This window comes from Nesoenas mayeri (assembly GCF_963082525.1).
Source record: "Nesoenas mayeri genome assembly, chromosome: 27".
NCBI lineage: Eukaryota > Metazoa > Chordata > Aves > Columbiformes > Columbidae > Nesoenas > Nesoenas mayeri.
Genome location: NC_137555.1, coordinates 3,874,810 through 3,899,418, shown reverse-complemented (window position 1 = coordinate 3,899,418; position 24,609 = coordinate 3,874,810). Strand labels below are relative to the sequence as shown.

Here is a 24,609-nt window from a genome sequence, read left to right as displayed (position 1 = left end):
ATGGTCTTAAACAAACCTCCTGTGAGTGAAGACCTGTCTTTCTGCACAGTATTTTAGATTATCCCACCAACTTGCTTGCCATACCATTATGCAGAACTTGTAGCTCAAGTGTATTTTGAGAATAAAATGGACATTGGAATATTAAAATTGGGAAAAAAATCGCTCTTAGAGTTGGAAAAGAAATGTGTCATCACTTATTTAATTCATTGACTACAATTAAAAGTACTTATAAGGGGAAATAACCATTCCAGCTTTGAGAGCAACTTCAGTGATCTGCAGCCTGAGGAAGAAAAAGTGAACATTTGAGAGGACACTTTTTTCACTTCACAGAAGGAAAAGGCATCTGACCTGACTCTGTTCTACCTTAGATCTGAGAAAGCAAATGAAGAGCCATGAATAAATTCACCCAAGCACTGCACACCTGGTACCGCCAACCCCAGCTAATACATCTAATAACACACAAAAGGAACAACCTGAGGTTCAAAAGCAACAGAATAGCCTACAATATTTTTATTCTTTATCTCGGCCACAGGAAGCTGTAAAAAGGTCCCAAAATGAAAGCTCCTGCTTTTGCTGACCTTTGTCTTTCCTTCTAGCACAGCAGTTTCCATCTGTAGCTAGACAGCTTGCAGCCTGCTTGCAGTTAATCTCTTCATCTAGTCAAGCCCAGGTGTCAGTGGCCATAAATGCCCATAAACGCATTTAGGAAAAAGAAAAGTACCCCTCTAATCCACAAAAAACATCTTCTGAAACTCACTTCAGGCTTCTTACAATCTTCACTTTGTATAAAATGGACAAACCAAATACAACTAAACTTTCAACAGTCAACAGAAGGTTTACAAAACCAACTTTAGTTTATAGCATTCATCTCCACAGCTTTTGGCTGTTATTCGGAAACCCCACAGCAAAAGACACTTGTCACTTGTAAAGCCTCTCATTAGGCAGGCCACGAACTCTGAATAGAATAAGTATTTCTAAAGCCTAACTGTAAAACAATAAAAGCCAAATTTAAAATCATTATCTCTTCATATTCCTGAAGAGAAAGAAGATGATCAGCAAGCAAACACTTTACAGCTGAATGGTCGATGCTATAAACTTGCAATTTAAGTAAGGGCTCATTGTGAGGATGCCAAATTCTCCTGCTGGAGAAAAGCCCAATGAATGGAAATTAAGACTAAGTAAACCATTATGCCTTTAACAAGAGAATGATACATCTGTGGTCAACTGTGCTGGCATTTTGTACATGTGAGAGAGAATCGGTGGTTGCAGACACAGAGAGCCACACTCTGGCTGAGCCCTGACCCCCAGCAGGTGCTTTTGTCCTCCTCAATGGGACTAGATGCACCGTAACCTGAAGCTGCAGCAACTCAAACCTGCCTACGCTTTGACTTCCTTGCACTTTCCACTTCTGTCATTGCACCTTCTCAGAATACCCGCGGTTTTACCTAATTCACAAACTAGAAGAAAACAGAACCAAGCCTACAAATTCCTAAACAAAGACTTCACAGCAGTTCCGTGCACTGCAGCTGACAGAAGAGAGCTGATGCAGAGACTGATGTTGATCCAAGTTCTTAAACTTCCGTAGTTTTGGACTAACTTCAAGAAGTCCCGTAAGTGTCAGAGGTGGCATTAACCCAAGAAGTTTTGCAGCATCTTTTTATTGAGCTCTTTAAACACAACACAAATGAGCCAAAAAGTGTCATTTGTCTTTTCAAATACTTCAGTTTTGAAAACACTACATAACACAAAGACGTTAGAGAGGTGACACAGCTCTTTGAGGACACACTTTTTTGTATCACATTTCACACAAGACAGCTCACCAAGGATACTGTCAAACATTTGAGATTACAGAGTCTGCAGAGGTCCAGTTCAGAGCAGGATAAACCTCTAAGCCCACCCCTTTTACAAAGAAATAGTTAACTTTTGACTTGTCACTGGCTAAAAATATGTACAAAGGTCTTGATGGGCAAGGATTTCACATACTAACTTAACCTCGTTGCAAAGGCCTGCCTACAGCAGACTTAGGAGTGAATTACATTCCTTCAGGCAACAAGAAAAAGACACAGCAATGCACAAATTTCTCCACCCTACCTTGCTAACATCCCTCAATCCTCACGCTCAAACAATGAAAAGCTATCCTTCCACATACTTCCGACCTGCTGTCATCTAAACAAAATGCATACATTATTCTGGATTCAGGCCTGTGCTTCCAGAAAAACCATCAAGGAATCACTGACCTGGTGAATGAAGAGCAGAGATGATTTTGACTCTATTTCCTCACACAATTTTATCATTAGCTACTAAAGGCTTGTATTTTTACAGATCAGAGCAGCTGAATATTATTCAGCTCTGGAAGGGTCCTGTGGTTAGCTCTGCTGGAAGGCTGACGTTTCCCACGGGAAGAGTCACCGCTACCAGAAGCGGTTCATGTAGGTCAGTGTCCCTGCCAGGTGATGCAAAGTGTCTGTCAGCTGTCCACCCCACATGGTCCCTATATTCTTCTACACTCTGAGAGTAAATCTGGACTTAGTCCCACTTACATCATGGTAATTACAGCTACTACAGCTAGGTTCAAAGAAACAACTATTAGCCTTTCTAGAGCAGGAGTTTCACTTCAATACAACTGGTTAAAAATAGATCAGCTGTCTGGCTGACTAACGAAGGGATCACAGGAAACAGCTTGGATTACTTGCTTCATTTTGCCAAGGACCTTTGAGCGCCAAGTTTTCTTTCACACATGTAGAGTCCCTTGCATGTATACTCTGCACATGGGTATAAAACACCTACTATTTGCACACAACAGGCAAGAGCATAGGAAATAACACCTTCAACATACAGAGGATACAACAAAAGAGTACTAAAGAGAATTACTCATTGTTACTTCTTCCTCCCTTCCTGCAAGTAAATTAACCTAGGAGTTGCCTCTAAATGTTCCAGCCATGCTCGTGTGAGGTGTTTACATGCTACAGCATTAGACACCATGTCCATTAGGGAATGGGTTATAGTCTTCATTAATTAGCTGCATGGATGATATTAACATCTCACTGCTTCCTTCTTTTCCTTCTAAATGAAGGCCCTGTATCTTATCTCACAAGCAGGCTGTAAGTTCTTTGGCACCATCTTCTGCCATATGTTTTGCTGCCATCACCCCTCTCTGTATTCAGGGCTCCAGCAGCATCTCAGGAACGAAAGAAAGCTTTAAAGATGAAGGATATAGCACAACCTGCTCCACCACAGTCTCTCATCAGCCTCAAAGGCTGAAATATCGCGTCCTCAGCACACTGTACCCACTCCAAGCAGTTTAAACACCAGAATTCTCCTCCAAATTCCACTGGAGACCAAGGGTGTTTTCACATCAGACCCTGTTCATTTCTACACCAGAAAAATCCCAGAAACAGGAACCTTACAACTGCCCAAGCAGGATTTTTCTGTTAGATACTGTGATAACAAAACAAAAAACCAAAACCAACCAAACAAAACACACAAAAAAACCACACCAAACCAAACCAACAAAAAACACACCAAAAAACCCATGACAAAACTCTCCCCTGGAACATTAGGACAACTGGCATACTGTGATATCCAGTGTCTCAGTCTTACATTTTCCCCCAGTACTTGGTAATAAAGTGTTATGTAATTCCAAGTCATTTATACTAATGGAATGTGGGAGCTACTGCAAAACGCTCAAGAGGATCAGTCAGAAAGCTTCATCCGCGAGCACTTCTGGCAACTTTCAAGTACTTTCCTGTCTCTGAAATTTATGATCAATACAGTCAGTACCATGGCTCTGGTATACATATTCTCCAGTATTTCCAAACCTTTGGTTCAAAATAACTATTCTTAAGAAAGCTAGGAAAATCATTTTAGCTAGTACTTTCTTACACCTCTTTGTAAATTCTTGTATTGCTTCAATATGAAACTTTCCAAAGCTCAGCATATCCCTCTCCCACATTATCTACAATCTGAAGACCTGTAAAGAGGCAAACTTAATACTGCCAGGAAGATGACACAATGATAATTAGTGGTGAAAAAAGTGAGGTAGGGAGTTATCTTCAGTATAAACAGTTGAGCAATCAAAATATGCATTTGATGAACAGGAAACAAAGAAAATGTGGCTCAGAGTCTAGAAAATGAAGTTCTCTTTAAATAAGGCACTCTAGCTGTTTTCCATCTCAGTGACCACATTGAGACCTTTCAAAGGGAGCAGCCACCTTGCAGAGCCAGGTCTTTACCTGCAAATTGCTGCTCTAGAAGGTTCAGAGCGCAGGAGCAAGCGGGACAGCAGCAAAGCTCCAGCCAGGCAGCATCTCCTCCATGTTTTCATCTACAGAATTAACGCTTGCAATAAGGACTCACCAAACCCCGCTTTCACGAGCACCACAACCTTCACGCTTCGCAGGGAGCCCAGAGGTGACCAGCGTGCTGCCCTTCTCCCAGCCACTCTTTTAAGAAACTATAGGGTCAAGTACACAACAAAGCTGCCCTGTCAGCCACAGCAAAATTTAGAACAATTTGATTTACAGAGTACCACGGGATTATCTATCAGACCTACCAAAGAAGTGACCACAACAAAAACAAAGCTAGAGTAGTAAGGAGTTTGGCAGGTCCCTCAGGGACACAGTGACTTCTGCAAAACCAAAACCCAAAGAAGATCTCCTCGGTATCAGTGCATGCCATTTCAGTTCATGCCTAGACAAAGATCTAGTTGAAAAAGAACAAAGTAGAACTGACTTACTTGTCTAGAATGAAATACAAATCAAATCCTCCGTAACAGGCAGGACCACCATTCTCTCTTTTCCCACCTTGTCCGTCACAGGCTAGCAGAAAAGTTGCTAGGATGAACCACTTGAAGCCAAATCTCAAGATGCTTTGCTTTGCAATGGCCATTCTATCCAGAAAGGAGAAAAAAAAATCTCTTCTTCCAAGGCTCCTTTATTTTACAGCTTTCTGCAAAAAAGCCATTCAATGACCTTTAAATGTGTATATACATATATTTTATTCCTTGAAACTCCAGTCGCAACAGTCGTCCTCGGGAATTGGAAGATTTTCCCCTTGTTTCGCCTGCACTTCTGTTTCTTGGTTTCAGATTTCAAGATGCACAATACTGTATTTCACTTTTTTTTTTTAAAGGGACTTGACCCTCAGTCTCACTCACAGCTCTGAAAGCAGCACCATTGTTTTGCAACAGAAGGAGAAGCCTCCTAACAAATCTTGCTTTGTCACAGGCTTCGGAAAATACAGGAAGGGTTTGAGGTATTTCCCCCCCCCCCCCTTAATTATTATTGTTATTATTAAGAATGGCAAGTTTTATTTTTTCTTAGCAAAAAAAGCTCAGAGAATGCCACCTTGTGGTGATAACTCAGGCTGACGAGAGTCTCTGGTTTTAAGCATCTCATTCATGCACCGAGCATAATAAAAACATAGCACAGCAGCTTTAGATGCGAACACAGAAATGGTTTGCCCACACACTGTGCTGGTGGATGAAAAATTGGACATGAGCTGGACCCCTGGGCTGCTCAGTTTTGAGCAATTTTGGAAAAGCACTTGGCATCAACTTCTGATCTAAGGTACAGCTCAAGCTCCTGCCACAGCCTGATAAAGAAGTTTCTTGTCACTGGCTTATGACCCATGTCTGCCTAAAGATTGAAAGCAGACTGAGAATCTCTTTCATTTGTTTCTGAGTGGCCCTGAGATGAACAAACATGCAGAGTACCTCAGGAAAACAATTCTGGCTTGAAACCAGTAGAGAGAGAAGAAGAGGGGTGGAGGAGGAGATCAGATTCTCTGGGTAGCTGTGGATTCAGGTTGATAGGAAAACTTGGGAAAAAGCCAATGAAGGAGGGACACATCAGATGAAGTTTAGAACCCTCCAAGATGGGGGGAGCTGCTGAAAAAGCCACACACCGTGCTTTGCGCTGTGACTCTACAGGGCTAGTCCTCTTCATATGCCCATCTTAAGAATGTGGCTTTTTGTTTATGAGCTGGCAGCATCATTACTGTGACACTGTGTGAAAATCAGCTCCATAATAGGAAGCTCAGGTGAGGCACTGGTGGGGGTGTTGAAATGTTTCTGTCCCTCCCTCACTAAAAATACTAGAAAGAAAAATATTATGAAGACTATAGTTTTGTGTGAAAGACCTGACAGTTCTTGGAGAGACTAGGTATGCTGTATTCTTCATGTGAAAGAGATCAGAAGTAAGGTGCTTAAATTGCATCCAACAGTCTAAGGAGTAATTAAGCTCCAAGTAATGTCCTTGTCTGAATGGAATTTGCGTATGTAAATGAGAGGGGAAGTGATATCAGCAGATTTTCTCGTTTTATCATCTACTCCCCTACATGTATCTGTGGTACCTTTTCTGAAATGCAGATTGGAAGAAGCCGGTTCTGTTAGTCTGTGCTGTTGTGATAGGTGAGATGTAGCACGAGACAGCATCGTGTGGGTTTTGTGAGCACCCACTTGGGCGTTTTTAGTGGTGGTTCCCACTGGCTCACAATGTCTGATGTGTAGGGTGGCTTCTGTCAACACCTCACAATCATGTTCCCTAGTTTTCATGGCATTTCGGAAGCTATTAGAGCAGTCTGGATAATCGAAATTTAACTAATTGCCTATACAGACCAATATTATTATCACAAATGTATCATCACTGTATAAGGAACTACTTCAATGTCCCTAAATTCACTGGCCGTGTTTTCAGATTGAATAATTCAGCACAGCTCTGCTTGTATCAGCAGAACTTCACCATCTTAGGTGCTGTAGGACCACTGACTGCTTTGGGTAGCTGGTGAGCACTTTTACACTGCAACTGTACAACACGTAACTCAAGGCTGACACTCAGTGTCCACAAAGGCTTTTTTCTTCCATGGATTGCTCTAATTTTTCAAGGGATCAGTCAATTCCCCCGGCTCTTACCTTTATCTGGCTGCTCTGCTTTGATTTTATTTGACTCTGCTGCAACACATAAGGCTGCATTGTGTTATTTTTCTGGTGACTGGAGTTTGTTCCACTCGCTGTTTTAACAAGAGTGTTCACTCTGCATATGTATGTAACTTTTTCCCGAACAGGAATATTTCACTAAGTATACAAGTGAAAATATATTGCTTCTAATGTAGTAAATAAATAGGAGAAAATATTATGTAGGGGGTAAATTTGAGCATAATCTAAGGCAGCCATGCAGTTACTTTTCAAGTCTTGTTTAATTGCTGCCCAGGAGCAGGAGTGCAGTCAGACGAGCTGTTGTCCCCTCTGCTTGGTGCTGTAGGAAACAGGGTTGTGTAACAAGGCTGTGTGCTTCTCAACAGCCAGCTCTCCCTACTCAGTGCTGCAGGTCTATCGCTTTTGTTTGCCTTTAACTGAACCATTTCTGAGCACTTTCCCAGGCCTGGAGCAGCCTTGCAGCACCTCTTACACTCACTTGTAGCCAAACAAAATACAGCCCAGTCTACTCAGACGCATTTCTCTTTAGTGGCATCTTTCTCTCTAATTCAGATGATCTGCCTGGTTCCCACTGACTCTGAGTATGGAGCAAATGTTGAGGAAATCATTAGGAGCTTCTGTTTTCCTCAACATTTCTGAAAAATGGGTGGCTGAGTTTGACCTCTACTTAGATGAATGCACTCACTTGAAAGTATTTTCCAAGAACCTGAGCTCAATACTCCGAGTTCTTTAATGACCAAATCCGAACCATACACAGGTGTTCAGATCCTCAGTCCCCTGTGATTCCCAAGATGCAAATTCAGTATCTTCCTTCATAGTCTGTTCAGTTTGATCAGATATTTACTCAGCAATAATTAATCCCTTGGATACATTAAGGTGTGTAAATCCTGAAGCAATTAGGCTAAAGTAAAAGAGATTATCTAGAAATATCCGTCTAGCTTTGAGCAAGGGAACATGCAAACAACTCTGACGAAGCACTGTTTGTTTAAATGAATTTTATGACCTTCTCAGTTTGTTTTCCCTGGTTTCAAGACAAAAGGATAAGCTCACATGGCCTGCAGGAGGGAGCAGAGCTGCACAGAATCAAATATTCAGCTATACTGACTACATTTCACATAATCCTGCAGGATTTAAAAAGAAATCCCGTAGGTATTGCAGGTGTATTTCTGTTGCTCTGAGAAGCTTCTTTGGTTTGTAAGCTGGCTGAAGTTTCCTTTTCGTTCATGTATGTTTGCAATAAAATGCACACACTACTACTAAAAAGGTTCTTTCTGCTCCCTGCGAGGACTGGTGTGTGCTAATCCATGGAATCCAGCTGCTTTGGCCTGAGATGGGCAAAGTGAACCCTGTCTCCTCCCCAACTGCTGCAGCATAAACCTCTGGGGATGGGTGGGAGGGAAACAGAAACTGCGGGATGTTGCACGGCTGGTGTTCTAAGAGAGAGATTTGTATTCACTGGGTAACCCAGGGCATCCTGCCATTTTCGTTAGAACAGAGGAAATAATCTTTAAGTTAAAGTTTCGAGCAACAGTGAACACGCCTTACTACAGTTTTAGCCTCTAATGGCCTGTCACAGAAACACCCAGAAATCAACATAGGCAGGTGATAAGCTCCAAACATTCTAACCAGAACTGCTTAGTAGAGAAACCACCTAGAAATGGGATTTATCCTAAAGTATTCAGCACTCCAGCAACATTTAATAAGCTGTGGGTTCAATATACCAGCTGGACATATTATTACCACACCAGCACACAAGAAGAATGATCCACAGCGTGCAGGAAGGCACTCACAAAAAGAAGAGGCCTCCTTCACTCAACGGAGCCCAGAAGAAATAATTGCTGGGCTGGGGTAGAGGGGTGGGCAAGGGCTCACTCAAGGATATATCCAGAAGGAAATCACTCACCAAGGAGAAAGTGAGGGCTCTCCACCCCAGGAAGGCTCCTCAGATGGCGTCCCTGATGGCAGGAAAGGGCTCTGCTGGGAGTCCTGCTGCTGCCAGAGCACAACTCCAAGCGAGCTGTGGCTGCAGCCCTGTTTTACAATAAAGCCAGGACGATCTGGCTGTGGTAAGTACACGCATGGTCCAGAGGCATCTCTGGGCATGGGCATCTCATGGGCTGAGGACCCTCCCTGTCTGTTGTTCAGGGAGGGAGGGTCATGAATACTTCAGGGTGAAGGTCAGGATACTCAGTCTTCTTTTGTGCGCAAACTGACCCTGTGAGAGAATCCTGAAAAGGCGGCGGGAGACGCTGAGGGGCCGCCGGGCCCTGAGGGGAGAAAAACGGGCGGGACAAAGGGCGGGAAGAGGCGGCGGAGGCGGCGGCGGGGCCGGGGCTGCTGCGCCTCGGGGACCCGCAGGGCAGCCCCGCACGTATCGCGGTCCCGCTTCATTCGCTTACAGTAGTTTAAGGTGTTTTTTTTTTCGCAAAAGACTCTTGTTAGATGTCTTCTTGGTGTCTCGAATGAGAATATATCTTCTTCTGCTTAAAACAAAAAAAAAATTCCCTCAGAGATCAGGCTGTCTCAGCATCCTGAATGTGAGACAAGCAGCGCAGGGGAACTGAGGAGAGAGTCCTGTGACTTTGTAATGCTAATGGGTGGCCTTTGGAATTGAAAGGACAGTTTCAATTAAACGAAGAAGGGTGAAGAGCTGTGTTTTCCAGGCAGCCAGATTTACTGAAGTGATGTTTGTAGATCATCGGAGTTGTGCTTAGTGGTAAAGCTTGGGCCTCCTCCTTGGTGAGCAGGATCTTTTCTTGCAAGGTGAGCAGCTCCACATTTCTGCGCCGTTAAGAATATCTATATATCTATGTGCAGACATGGAGAGTTGGAGAGTCCCAGTATTGCCGTCTCTTCAGGTTCACCGGAGTCTTTGCTGCCATGTCTCTGCTCAGCAATCTCTTTTTGAGTCCCGTTCTCTTCCTCAGCAGTCTAAATTTGAATCCATTGAAATCTGAATCATTATTATCATTGTGAAATGTCATGAGAGCCCCGTCAGTGCAAGAAACCTGCCAGAATGTGATATGACAATTAAATTCCTGTGGTCTGTAAGCAGCAGACACTTTGCTTCGTTGGTTAGTGCTGGAATATGGGATTTCCTTCTGACAGACCATTCAATGCTCAGAAACTCATTTTGATCCTTATTGTGAATGTATGAGATTTAATCACCAACTATGCAGATACAAAAGTTCCACTTTCCTGTGGGACCAGTACCCAGCACTCTGACACACGGCATTTGACACTTGTCAAAACAAAATAATAAAATATAGTAGTAAATAGCATCAAAAGAATACGTCAAGTCTCCAGGAAGTTACTTTGAAGTAATGGTAACAAAGCCTCTGTGTTTCAGTGAAGCAGAATAGCATTGAAAAATTAAGAAAATCAGCAGACTGACAGGAAACTACTTTATTTTGATGAAACTCTTTATTTCAATGAAAATGTTTCTGTTAGTGAATAAAGCTGAATAAAGCAATCGACGCCTGCAGAAATTAGCATGGCCCATGATATAAACATAACTTGGACTTCCTTCATGAGTTTAAAATTTTCACACACAGACATATTTATTGATCTGGAATCTAAGAAAGGCAATTTCTCGGGTCTCTTGCTCCATACATTGCAATTACTGTCAGAAAGAAATGGCAGCTCATACAAAGAAATCGTGGCACGTGTTCAGCAGCACGTGGTTCAGCAGCACGTGGTTCAGCGGTAGTTTCCTGTCTTCTGTAAAGCTTTAATTGTTACTGTAGGACATGTGGTAAATTTAAGCTTTTGCTGGAATAAAAAAGCTGGGACATATATTAAGCATCATGATGTGTTATGAGATGGTAAAAGTGGGAATTGATGGGCATGAGGTTGAAGTCATTTTGTGAAAAGCCCCAATGTTTCCTGTCTCTGCAGCTCTCCCTCCTGGCCCAGCTCCGCAGGCCGGTCCCACCAGGGAAGCTGTGTCCCCCCAGCCCTACGGAGGGTCCCCCGCCCAGCTCCCTGCCCGCTGGCACCGCGGCATCCAGCTCCCTGCCTGGCCTGACGTGAAGTTCGGCGCAGAACTGGTGAGTTCCCAGACAATTGTGCTGCTCAACTGTGTTTATTTTGGTATCAGGTTCCCAAATAACGCGGCCCTGGATTCACGGCGCCTGCGGAGAGAAGAGGTTGCTGAGGCCCCACCGTGGCCACGGTGCCAGGGGATCCGAGGCTGCAGAGCAGCACTGGGTGACCTGTGGGGTGCAGGCACCCGGCTGCGTGGGGGAGCTGCGGTCGGAGCTGCAGGGACACCCTGGCTGAGGTGAACATCTGGGATTTACAGCAGCACCCAACAGGGTGATTTCTGCTGGCAGAAACACGTCACTATTGTGCTTTTCCCTTTCCATGGCAATGTCATCCCTCATTTTTCTTCCTAACCTTATTCTGCCTACGTCTGTTGCTGGGTCAGCTCACGTCAAGGCAGGGTCACTTTAAACTAAAACTTGGAACAGGAAGTGCAGGTTTTGCAAAAGAGCGCCCAAGAGCTGAGCGGCCAGTTAAACCATCCTTCAGCAGGAACCTCAGTGAAGTTTGACCAGTAACTAACCAGGCACTTTGGAATACCCTGCCTCTAAATGTTTCAAGGCTAATATCCACCATCTTATACAGGAATTTGGCAACACTCCCTGCTCAACAACTCACTTTTGTCTCCTCTTCCACCACAGCAAGCATGCACAACACATCACCATCCCAAACAGGATAGACCCCAAGATTGCCAGGACGCCTTCGGTGCAGTACTTCTTGTAGGTCGCAGGATCCATAGTATTTTTCTTATTCCCAACGTTCCGACCTGGAGGAACAATTCTGTACCTTAGTGTTTCTTGCACACTATGGCTGGTCTCACATGAGGTCTGACAGCAGTTTGAACAACTGTCCCTTGGAGCGAGACAGACAAAAACTGTCCCTGTGTCAGGGAATGGCACCCCCAGCTCTCCCTCCCCGGGGGACCCACACCCCAGGAGGACAGAGTCCGGCCCATGGGGAGACACCTGAACCTCGCTCCCCGCTTTGCCTTTGCTCCAGCACGGGCACTGCTTGCACACCCCCAGCCTTCAGGCCTTGTCTCCCACTTCTGGCCCTGCAAGGCTGCTCTGTACCTGGAATCTTGTCAAGGAGGCCGTTGATTCCAGCCTGGCGGGCTTCCCCAGGGTTGGGCAGCTCTGCCAAGAATCAGAGAAAGGTAAAGCCTCAGCAGACGATGCAGGAGTTCGGGGCAGGTTCCCCCTAAACCGTGCTCGATCTCTCAGTGCATCCCTTTGGACCTGAGTGCACAGGAGGGATCCCCTCCCTTGTGCCTGGGGGGGCACTCAAGGCAAGAGTTTGGCTGCTGAAGAGCCTGCAGACACAGGGGTTTTGGTTCATGACACGGGATGACCAAAGGACAGCAATTACCTGGCATGCCTGGTGATTTCATTGTCCAAGTCTCTTCATCGTAGATCGGCACTACGTGATGGCCTCTTTTCTGAATCACCACGGTCTCCCCAGTGTCATGGCTCAGGTCTTTAGAAAGAAATGGAGTCAGTTTAATGAGAAGTAACCTCTTCAAGAACCAATATCTTCAGGAGGCAATATTTCTCAGAATACATTCATAACACTCAGAAACAAAGCCAGAGGTGTCAGTTGAGTTGGGGAAAGCGCCCTTCTGAGGAGCACATGTATCTAAACCTCCACTTCCCATGTCTTCTGCTCTAGAGCAATATATACCCACCATGCTCTGCTTTGTCCAGTTCCTCCAGGACTTGGTTGAGGACTGATTTATGCTGGGAAGACTTTCGTCTTAATACCTTAGGCTTTGTTCCTTGAGGACCTTAACAGAAATTAGAAAGTTAAATTCCGGTGCAATAAAATACTGAACATGAGCGCTTAGCCCGTGAAGTCAGCCAAGGCTGATCACTCACCCTCGCGATGCCAGGCAGGTTGTGACGCTGGAAAAGCCCTCCCTTGATTCACACCTGCAACTGAACAGCCACAGGATGCTTCCAGAACACACTCTGATACCATCATCACTGAATAGCTTTGAGCTGGCAGCTCCCGAAGGAAGCAAAATGCCACTACGTACGCATGAGATGGCCCTGAGTGTCCGCTCCGGAAGCCAGTTGGTACCCTAGAAATCCCTTGCGTCCAGCCGTGTCTGCAGACAGACATAACAGAGAAAGTCTCGGGAAATATTTCAGTGGATATCTTCAGAATATTAAATTCTAAATGCTCACTGGTTCAAGCAACAGACCTGAGGGATTGCCGTGACGCTCCCGGACAAGAGCTGGTTGAGGAGTTGCAAGGCCATCGGCTACAGGCACATCTGGAATCAAACACATTCCGTTAGATCTTGTCATCTGCTTCTTTCTCAGTGACCTGCGGTGACTGGATGGGAGGTCAGGTAATGATGTGGGACCCAGACGTGGGTGGAGGTTTCCAAAGCTGCAGAGGGTCCATGATGACCTGCTTGCTGGCACCTGGCAGCTCTCAAAATACTGTTTCCAGGCCATGTGCAGCACCCCTCAAGGGCTGGATGGACAAACACACGGATCCTCGGGGATTTCTTACTGGAAATCTTTGTGCTGGGTGCCCACCCCGCCCTCCTGCCTACCAGTTTCCCGTTGCCTGTACGGCGCTGCCCCGACCTCCTGGACTTGCAGAGCCAGGAGGAGGAGGATAAGGAGTGAGGCGACCCCCCACCCCTGCATTGTGGCACTGCCACGAGCTCTGCCACAAATACTGCTGCTGCTGTGGCCACTGCAGCTGCTGCAAATAACTGCTGCTGCTGTGACCACTGCCGCTGCTACAGCAAATGATGCTGCTGCTGTGACCGCTGCTGCTGCAAATGCTGCTGCTGCTTTGGCCACTGCCGCCGCTGCTGTAAATGCTGGCGCTTCCGCTGCTGCCGCTTTCCACAGCACTACACACCAGGGTGTGACACAGAGCGGCTCTGTGACCTCACAGCCCAAGCTGCAGCCCAGGATACCAGGGGCCTTCTGAGCTGCCAGCTCACAATGTGGACTCACTTCCAAATATTCATCCCTCAGGTCTATTCCATGGTCTCAAAAGCCGTGCAGATGGAATGGTTGGAGTCCCTGAGCAGACCAAGAGCCTGCAAGCGCAATGGTCGTGTTGAGATATCTGGAATATATCTGTGATCTTAAATCTGGGCAGTTTTATTACATGGGCTTTACAGTAGTCATGAATTTTCCTTTCTTCACACCTCATTAGAGTATCATATAGATTTATAAATGCCATATTTCAAATGGAGTACAACTTTTAGGAGTTGATGCTCCTTAGTTCATTTACAAGCCATAGGGTGGAATGTCCCATTGTACACAAACGTCTTCATTGCTCTGGCATCCTTAAAAATGGTCTTTTCTTGTGTTGGTAGGTTGGGACTTAAGTCAGACAATACCAGATCCCGTGACCCAAAGGCCTTAGGAAGCAAGGCTGCAAAGTGTCGTATAGATCAGTGTCACGGTATAGATCCACTTCATCCCTGCTTCTTAGAAAGAAATTATTTAAGTATTTTCTGTTAAGCTCAGGAGTTCCGAACTGAAACTTGGGAGGCAAAGGCATGGGAACCTCGGGTGAGGCAGCGGATGTTTTACAGTGTCTTGAGTTTGCACTTGGACACTGGCAGAGGACATGAACTGGAGCTGTCTCGGGCTCCTGCTGCTTGTGCTGCCAGGTTGTACCCATATTTCCAGGTCGTGCGTGCGTTTCCAGGTTGTGCCTCTGTTTCCAGGTCCTGCCTCTGTTTCCAGGTTGTGCCTGTGCACAGTTTGCACAGAGTTTGCTGGCACTTGACGTTGGCTGGGGCTGAAATAATGGCTTCAATGTGCAAATCACCAGTTTCCCCTGCAAACACTTGTCTGTGTCTCCCATCACATATCCCAGGATAAAGCTCTAATGATTGCAAACATGCAGCCTTTTATGAGCTGGTTCAGAGCAAGAGTGCTTTGGACAGGCCTGGTCTGACACCTGAAATGTGTCTCTGGTCGAAGAACGTCCTTCAGTAACATAGGATTAATGACCAAAATCAAAGTGTTACTGTCCAAAGTCATAACTATGTAATTGAGCCTCCAGAACACATCATTGCAAACCTATAGAAAATATCCCATATCACCCAGGAGAAATCCTTGCTGTATCACTATTTTTTGCCTTTTCAAATAGGAATTAGTGATTATTTTTCCTGAGCTGTCCCCAGGATGCTCTGCTCTCTGCTGAGAGCATGCAGGGCAGGACCCGGCTGCTTTTGTGGTGCAGCGTTCAGCTCCAGTCGCACTGTGTGGATTGTATCTGTCCTCAGCCAGGTGTACAGCAGGTTTCAGAGGAGGAACAAGACAAGTCCAGGGTGAAGTGAGCAATCAGGGTCCTCATTTGGTTGTGTTTAGGGCAATCAGGAGAAAATGTGCAGTTAGACCTGTCTGCGTTGCTTCCTCTTAGGATTTCAATGCTCTCCAGGCTGAACTTTGTAGAGTTTTAGCTGCTTGTAGGGTTAAACAGAGCAAGCAGCTCTTCCTCACCCACAGAAGACTCCTCCTCATGTCTCAAGGTGAAGAGAAAACCTCTCGGAGCAACACATTGTTTTATTCAACACATCTCAAATGTCAAGGATCAGGGGAGTGGTGTACACGGAATGGCGCAGTCCAAACGCGGCTGCAGGCGCCTGGGGCTTGATCAGCTCTGTAATAAATTTTGACTCGAAATTAACTTGAATAACAGAAATTTATTCCCGATGGAGTTCAACGCAATAAGCAAAACCAGCGCTGGGGACACGCAGAGTCTCGGCTCCTCCAGTGGCGCGCGCGGGAAAAACGCCTTCCGAACTTTTTGTAGGGCCGACAGTTCCGGGTTCGTTGCTCAGGGTGCTACGTCACTCGTTCTTTCTGCGCATGTGTCCTCTGTTGCCAGTCGGTTAATCTCCTATCTTCTCACCTACCCCTGCCCCCCCCCCAACCTTTAGAGGATCGAACATTTAAGGCAATTGCATAATAAAGGGAAGGGGCTTCCCGTGTTGCACAATAACCCCTGAGCGTTTCCTTTTAAGAAGTTTTAATGAACAAACATCTCTAACTCTTAGAATTGTTTATTACAAGCTCCACCTGGAAGAGGTAAAGGAGAAAAAGCTGACCATGGGCACTTGTCATCGCTTGTCTGGGTATGGCCATGGGCAGCTCCTCCTTGACCGTCTTGTCTCGGAGCTGAGTTCAGGTTCCCATGGTGTACCCGGGAGCTCTGGTTTTGAAAAAGTCCAGCTCGATCTTCGGGAGCGCTGCAGGGCCCGGGGTCTGCAAGAGAGTCAGGGGAGCTGCTGGGTGAAAATGGCCGGTGTTTGTTCTTACCTGCACCCGGCACAGGATGCACCAGTTCAGCGAGCTGGGCAAAGGATTTTGGAACCACACAGCCCTTCTAGTGCAAGTTGGTGGAGGCATGGGCAGTGATTTTTCTCTTTGTGTGTTTTTGCGACCCCTGGATGTGACTCTCACCTTGGCAAGATCAGCATCGTAGCGATCCCACTGACTCCTGCTCTTCATGGAGTGACACGGACAGGCAGACGTGTGCGCCGTGTTGGGGCCCAGCACCCTGGGAAAGGTGTAGGTGCCGGGACCCGGACTGAGATTGGTTTTCACGCCCTGGTTCCAGAAGCCCATGGATTGCTCAGGCGGGCACTTAAAGACATGTCTGTTGGATTTCTCCGGGCTGTAATCGCCTAGGGCAGAGGACAACAGCACAAAAGCGGTGAAGTTCTGACATTTTTCTCAAGCCAAGGAGGCAGTTTCAACAAGAGCTGCTCTCCCTAACAGCTGCAGAAGTGCCAGCTGCTGGAAAACTTCGACAGCTCGTTGAAAGGGTGAGCTGAGCCTTTTGTACCCATCTATCTTTTGTACCCATCTATCTTTTGTACCACTATGGCAGGGAAAGGTGAAAACATATTTGCCTTGTCTGAACAAACAGCTGGAGAAATGTTACTCACTGGGTCCTGGTGTGATCTCTGTCTTTATCCTGGGAAGTCCAGTGGTGGCATAGGCTGGAGCCACGTACTTCCCAGTCCTGGTCATGGATGGCTCCACGTAATAGCGAGGGCCTGGGGAGCAGCTGCCTTCCACAGGAGCTTTTGCCCCTCTGCAGGTGTACGTGGGGGCTTTGACTTTGGTGGGGTTGTGGTTGATGTAACCTAGGAAGAAAAGGAAAGTGGGTTTGTAAATGATTTTACCATGGGTGTGCTCAACGTGCCACACACCACTATGATCTTTGTCTTACCCATTGTCCCCTGGACTGAGTATTTGGGTCCAGGGCTGGTGAACTGGGCCGTGATGAGGCCCCGTGGGCGATGAGGTCTCCAAGTGCCCACGAAAGCTCCGTCCATGTTGGGAGCTGCTTCAAAAGCCTGAGGAAGAAGCAGAATTGTGTCTTGGTTTGTGTCTTAGTAGTTCTGAATTACTGTTCAAATGATTGTGCTGTACATTACTAGTAAACCTTGCCATGGAACTTTGTTAAGTCACACTTTTCTGACATCATATTAAAACCACTTCGGTTAATATCTTTGACAGTGGTTCTTTAAATGATCTCAGTCACCTGTTGGTGACATCTTGGTCCTGTACCAAGTGATTCCTGTCTCACCCAAGAATACAAACACTCTTGTTAGAAGAACAGATTTTATGATGAGGGTCCAGAGCAGTTGTGGATTCCCCACCACTGGATTTGTTCAAAGCCTGGGGATGCAAATCCCACTGGTCACAGGGGAGCTCATGGCCAATGCTGAACCATGGCAGGGAAGCAGGAGTCTCAGGACTTCATCTGTCTCAGCCGCGGCAGTCGAAAGGGATGAGGACGACAATGTCTGCATCTGCTTCATCTCTGCGGCACAGAGCGTGGCGAGCAGTGAGGGCAGCCAGAGATCTGGCAAGAGAGGTTGTGGTGGCAGCAGCCAGAGGACCCTGGGGACAGCCTGGGATCGTCCTGGAAATGCTCTGTGACATCGGGAAGCTGTGCGATGGCATCAGCTGGTGATGCGGGACTGGGGACGTCCAGCCTGCAGGGCCAGACCTTCCTGAGATCTGCTTGTCCTGTCTCCATGTGTATTTTCAGGGTGCACATGAGACAGATTTTGAACATCAGCAGAGACTGGGGGAGCTTTCCAAAGCACCTGGTTTTTACACTGTCTTTACACTCAGTGACAGAGGTGACAAGTGACACAGCGGTCACACAGCACCGCTGGGTACCAGAGGCTTTGCCTGCTGAGGCAAACTAATATTTCCAGATTCGTTACTCTAAGATTGTTGGAGGGGGATTTGGGCTTCAATAGCAGAGGAAAAGCATTTCCACTACAGAACCTCAGCCGCCACATCTCTGATTGTCCATGTCAGGGACCCACAAACACTGTGTTGCAAAAAATGTGACAGCTATAAAAAGTATCGTATCCTCCCCAAATCATTGTTTCCCTCGCACCCTCCGATTACCACAGGAATAATCTTGCTCTAATGACCAAATCCAACTCTCAGCACAGGTGTCTGGATTCTCAGTGCCCTGTGATTCCCAAGATGCAAACTCAGTATTTTCCTTTGCAGTCTGTTCAGTAACTGTGATTACCCCAAAACATGCGTCACTTGGAGATGGGGAACCTGCAAACAGCTCTGATGTAGCGCTGTTTGGTTAAATGAATATTCGGATCTCCCGCAGTTGGTTTTCCCTGGTTTAAGGCACAAATACGTGCACATGTGGCCAGCAGGAGGGAGCAGAGCTGCACAGAGTGAAAGACGCAGCTTTACTGACTGCATTTCACATAATCCTACAAGATTTAAAAATAAATACCATCTGCATCATGGATGTATTTTTATTGCTGCGAGAAGTTTCTTTGGTGTGTAAGTAGATGATGTTTCCTTTGCTTTCACTCATGTACGTTTGGTATTAAAACACACATACTAGTGCTAAAATGTCTCTTTCCAGTTTCTGCTGCAAAGGGAGATAGAGAAATGCCAATACCAAGGCAGAGCAGGGCATGATGAAAGCTGAAGGGTTCTGTTAGGACAGAATCTAGTGACTATCAATAAAGTGAAAATCCTTCCTCAGCTTTGATTCTTGCCTCTTTCTGCCATATTTAGCCTCAGCCTGAGTAGAAGGAGAGCTGAGAGTCCCAGTATTGCCGTCTCTTCAGGTTCGCCAGAGTCTTTGCTGCCATGTCTCTGCTCACCAATCTCCTTTTGAGTCCCCTTCTATTCCTCAGCAGTCTAAATTTGAATCCATTGAAATCTGAATCATTATTATCATTGTGAAATGTCATGAGAGCCCCGTCAGTGCAAGAAACCTGCCAGAATGTGATATGACAATTAAATTCCTGTGGTCTGTAAGCAGCAGACACTTTGCTTCGTTGGTTAGTGCTGGAATATGGGATTTCCTTCTGACAGACCATTCAATGCTCAGAAACTCATTTTGATCCTTATTGTGAATGTATGAGATTTAATCACCAACTATGCCGTTACAAAAGTTCCACTTTCCTGTGGGACCAGTACCCAGCATTCTGACACACGACATTTGACACTTGTCAAAACAAAATAATAAAATATAGTAGTAAATAGCATCAAAAGAATACGTCAAGTCTCCAGGAAGTTACTTTGAAGTAATGGTAACAAAGCCTCTGTGTTTCAGTGAAGCAGAATAGCGTTGAAAAATTAAGAAAATCAGCAGACTGACAGGAAACTACTTTATTTTGATGAAACTCTTTATTTCAATGAAAATGTTTCTGTTAGTGAATAAAGCTGAATAAAGCTCTTCACGCCTGCAGAAATTAGCATGGCCCATGATATAAACATAACTTGGACTTCCTTCATGAGTTTAAAATTTTCACACACAGACATATTTATTGATCTGGAATCTAAGAAAGGCAATTTCTCGGGTCTCTTGCTCCATACATTGCAATTACTGTCAGAAAGAAATGGCAGCTCATACAAAGAAATCGTGGCACGTGTTCAGCAGCACGTGGTTCAGCAGCACGTGGTTCAGCGGTAGTTTCCTGTCTTCTGTAAAGCTTTAATTGTTACTGTAGGACATGTGGTAAATTTAAGCTTTTGCTGGAATAAAAAAGCTGGGAGATGTATTAAGCATCACGATGTGTTATGAGATGGTAAAAGTGGGAATTGATGGACATGAGGTTGAAGTCATTTTGTGAAAAGCCCCAATGTTTCCTGTCTCTGCAGCTCTCCCTCCTGGCCCAGCTCCGCAGGCCGGTCCCACCAGGGTAGCTGTGTCCCCTCAGCCCTACGGAGGGTCCCCCGCCCAGCTCCCTGCCCGCTGGCACCACGGCATCCACTTCCCTGCCTGCCCTGACATGAAGTTCGGCGCAGAACTGGTGAGTTCCCAGACAATTGTGCTGCTCAACTGTGTTTATTGCTGTTACACGTTCCCAGCTGCCATGGCCTTGGCTTCGCGGCGCCTGCGGAGAGAAGAGGCTGCTGAGGCCCTGCCGTGGCCGCGATGGGCGGGGGTGCGAGGCTGCGGGGCAGTGCTGGGCACCCGTGGGGTGCGGGCACCCGGCTGCACGGGGGAGCTGCGGTCGGAGCTGCAGGGACACCCTGGCTGAGGTGAACATCTGGAATTTACAGCAGCACCCAACAGGGTGATTTCTGCGGGTAGGAACACGTCACTATTGTGCTTCTCACTTTCCATGGCACTGTCATCCCTCATTTTTCTTCCTGACCTTGCTCTGCCTATGATTGTTGCTGGGTCAGCTCTTGTCGAGGCAGGGTCACTTTAAGGTAAAACTTGGAAAAGGAAGAGTGGGTTTGGAAAAGAGCACCCAGGAGCTGAGCGGCAGGTTAAGCCATCTTTCAGCAGGAACCTCAGTGGAGTGTGGCCAGTAATTAAGCGGGCACTTCAGAATACCCTGCCTCTAAATGTTTCAAGGCTAATGGCCGCCATCTGATACAGGAGTTTGGCAACACCCCCTGCCCAACAACTCACTTTTGTATTCTCCTCTTGCACAGCCAGCATGCACAAAACAGCACTATCCCAAACAGGATGGAGCCCAAGACCCCCACGACAGCTTCTAAGCAGTGGTTCTTGTAGGTCGCGGTGTCAGTAGTATTGTTCTTATTCTTGACGCTCCAACCTGGATGAACAATTCTGTACTTTATTTTTCCTGCACACTACGGGTGATCTCACGTGAGATCTTACAGCAGTTTGATCAACTGTCCCTTGGAGTGAGACAGACAAAAACCGTCCCTGTGTTGGTCAATGCCACCCCCAGCTCTCCCTCCCCGGGGGACCCACACCCCAGGAGGACAGAGTCCGGCCCATGGGGAGACACCTGAACCTCGCTCCCCGCTTTGCCTTTGCTCCAGCACGGGCACTGCTTGCACGCCCCCAGCCTTCAGGCCTTGTCTCCCACTTCTGGCCCTGCAAGGCTGCTCTATACCTGGAATCTTGTCAAGGAGGCCGTTGATTCCAGCCTGGCGGGCCTCCCCAGGGTTGGGCAGCTCTGCCAAGAATCAGAGAAAGGTAAAGCCTCAGCAGAGGATGCAGGAGTTCGGGGCAGGTTCCTCCGAAGCCGTGCTCGATCTCTCAGTGCATCCCTTTGGACCTGAGTGCACAGGAGGGATCCCCTCTCTTGTGCCTGGGGGGGCACTCAAGGCAAGAGTTTGGCTGCTGAAGAGTCTGCAGACACAGGGGTTTTGGTTCATGACACGAGATGACCAAAGGACAGCAATTACCTGGCATGCCTGGTGATTTCATTGTCCAAGTCCCTTCATCGTAGATCGGCACTACCTGATCGCCTCTCTTCTGAATCGCCACGGTCTCCCCAGTGTCATGGCTCAGATCTTTAGAAAGAAATGGAGTCGGTTTAATGAGAAGTAACCTCTTCAAGAACCAATATCTTCAGGAGGCAATATTTCTCAAAATACATTGATAACACTCAGAAATAAAGTCAGAGCATTTGAGGGTGCCAGTTCAGCTGGAGAAAATGCCTTTCTGAGAACCACTTCAGCTGAAGGACGATATATACCCACCATGTATAACTTTGTCCAGGTCCTTGAGGACTTTGTTAAGGACTGAGGGATGCCGGGAAGCTTTTCGTCTTTCTGCCTTTGGCTTTGCTTTTTGATGACCTTAACGGACAGTATAAAGTTAAATTCCTGAGAATTAAAATACTGAACTGGAGTGCTTAGCGCGTGAAGTCCCCCAAGGCTGAGCACTCACCTTTGTGGCGCCAGGTGAGCTGCGAGGCTGGAAAAGCCCTCCCGGTGTTCACACCTGCACCTGAACACCCACGAGAATTTTCCATCACACACTGTGATGCACACCATCATTGCTGAATAGCTTTGAGCTGGCAGCTCCCCAAAGAGGTTAAAAGCCACGACGTACCCAGGAGGCGGCCCTGAGTGTCCGCTCCGGAAGCCAATTGGTACCCGAGAAATCCCTTGCGTCCAGCTGTGTCTGCAGACAGACATAACAGAGAAGCTCAGTGACCTGCAGTGACTGGAGCGGGGGTCAGATGGGACTCAGACGTGGGTGGAGGTTTCCAAGCTGCCGAGGGGCAGGGGGGACCTGCTTGCTGGCCCCTGGCATCCCTCAAAATAATGTTTCCAGGCCGTGTGCAGCACCCCTAAAGGACTGGATGGACAAACACGTGGATCCTCGGGCATTTCTTACTGGGAGATCTCTGGGCTGGGTGCCCACACCCAGCTACCCAACTACTGAACAGGAGTGCTTAGCCCGTGAAGTCAGCCAAGGCTGAGCACTCACCCTTGCGATGCCAGGCGACCTGCGATGCCGGAAAAGCCCTCCCTTGATTCACGCCTGCAACTGAACAGCCACAAGATGTTTCCAGAACACACTCTGGTACCGTCATCACTGAATAGCTTTGAGCTGGCAGCTCCCGAAAGAAGCAAAAACCCATGACGTACCCATGAGACGGTCCTGAGTGTCCGCTCCGGAAGCCAGTTGGTACCCTAGAAATCCCTTGCGTCCAGCCGTGTCTGCAGACAGACATAACAGAGAAGCTCCCAGGAAATATTTCAATGGACGTCTTCAGAATATTAAACCCTAAATGCTCACTCATTCAAGCAACAGACCTGAGGGATTGCCGTGATGCTTCTGGACAAGAGCCGGCTGAGGAGTGACGAGGCCATCGGCTACAGGCACATCTGGAATCAAGCACATTCCATTAGATCTTGTCATCTGCTTCTTTCTCAGTGACCTGCGGTGACTGGATGGGGGGTCAGATGGGACTCAGACGTGGGTGGAGGTTTCCAAAGCTGCCGAGGGGGGGGGGGTGACCTGCTTGCTGGCCCCTGGCATCTCTCAAAATACTGTTCCCAGGCTGTGTGCAACACCCCTAAAGGACTGGATGGACAAACACATGGATCCTTGGGCATTTCTTACTGGGAGATCTCTGGGCTTGGGTGCCCACACCCAACTACCCAACTACTGAACAGGAGTGCTTAGCCTGTGAAGTCAGCCAAGGCTGAGCACTCACCCTTGCGATGCCAGGCGACCTGCGATGCTGGAAAAGCCCTCCCTTGATTCACGCCTACAACTGAACAGCCACAAGATGTTTCCAGCACACACTCTGGTACCGTCATCACTGAATAGCTTTGAGCTGGCAGCTCCCGAAAGAAGCAAAAACCCATGACGTACCCATGAGACGGTCCTGAGTGTCCGCTCCGGAAGCCAGTTGGTACCCTAGAAATCCCTTGCCTCCAGCCGTGTCTGCAGACAGACATAACAGAGAAAGTCCCAGGAAATATTTAAGTGGGTATCTTCAGAATATTGAACCCTAAATGTTCACTCATTCAAGAACAGACCTGAGGGATTGCCGTGATGCTCCCGGACAAGAGCCGGCTGAGGAGTTGCGAGGCCATCGGCTACAGGCACATCTGGAATCAAACACATTCCATTAGATCTTGTCATCTGCTTCTTTCTCAGTGACCTGCGGTGACTGGAGGGGAGGTCAGGTAATGATGTGGGACCCAGACGTGGGTGGAGGTTTCCAAAGCTGCAGAGGGTCCATGATGACCTGCTTCTGGCACCTGGTAGCTCTCAAAATACTGTTTCCAGGCCATGTGCAGCACCCCTCAAGGGCTGGATGGACAAACACACGGATCCTCGGGGATTTCTTACTGGAAATCTTTGTGCTGGGTGCCCACCCCCGCCCTCCTGCCTACCAGTTTCTCGTTGCCTGCACGGCGCTGCCCCGACCTCCTGGGCTTGCAGAGCCAGGAGGAGGAGGATAAGGAGTGAGGCGACCCCCCACCCCTGCATTGTGGCACTGCCACGAGCTCTGCCACAAATACTGCTGCTGCTGTGGCCACTGCAGCTGCTGCAAATAACTGCTGCTGCTGTGACCACTGCCGCTGCTACTGTAAATGATGCTGCTGCTGTGACCGCTGCTGCTGCAAATGCTGCTGCTGCTTTGGCCACTGCCGCCGCTGCTGTAAATGCTGGCGCTTCCGCTGCTGCCGCTGCAAATGCTGCTGCCGCTGCAGATGCTGCCGCCGCCGCTGCTGCCGCTGCCAGCACTGCCGGAGCGGTGTCCGTGCACAGCACTACACACCAGGGTGTGACACAGAGCGGCTCTGTGACCTCACAGCCCAAGCTGCAGCCCTGGATACCAGGGGCCTTCTGAGCTGCCAGCTCACAATGTCGACTCGCTTCCAAATATTCATCCCCCAGGG

General features: G+C 47.5%; 2 protein-coding genes across 2 annotated transcripts in view; both read right to left on the bottom strand.

The window, feature by feature from the left end:
- The window catches only part of ANTXR1 (ANTXR cell adhesion molecule 1), a gene marked incomplete at both ends in the record, with an annotated part of 75,701 nt that extends 70,814 nt beyond the window's left edge, over nucleotides 1–4,887 (bottom strand). Inside the window, one exon of the mRNA XM_080360172.1 lies at nucleotides 4,736–4,887. Within this exon, the coding sequence (XP_080216298.1) occupies nucleotides 4,736–4,887 (152 nt within the window). The remainder of the gene's footprint in view (nucleotides 1–4,735) is intronic.
- Nucleotides 4,888–15,539: 10,652 nt separating this feature from the next.
- On the bottom strand, nucleotides 15,540–17,306 carry LOC308050258 (ciliary microtubule associated protein 1A-like; the record flags this gene model as incomplete). The annotated part of the gene is made up of 5 exons (XM_080360276.1): nucleotides 15,540–15,622; nucleotides 16,152–16,227; nucleotides 16,426–16,649; nucleotides 16,914–17,114; nucleotides 17,201–17,306. 5 exons carry the CDS (start codon nucleotides 17,304–17,306, stop codon nucleotides 15,540–15,542), a joined length of 690 nt encoding a protein of 229 aa, XP_080216402.1.
- Nucleotides 17,307–24,609: the final 7,303 nt, after the last annotated feature.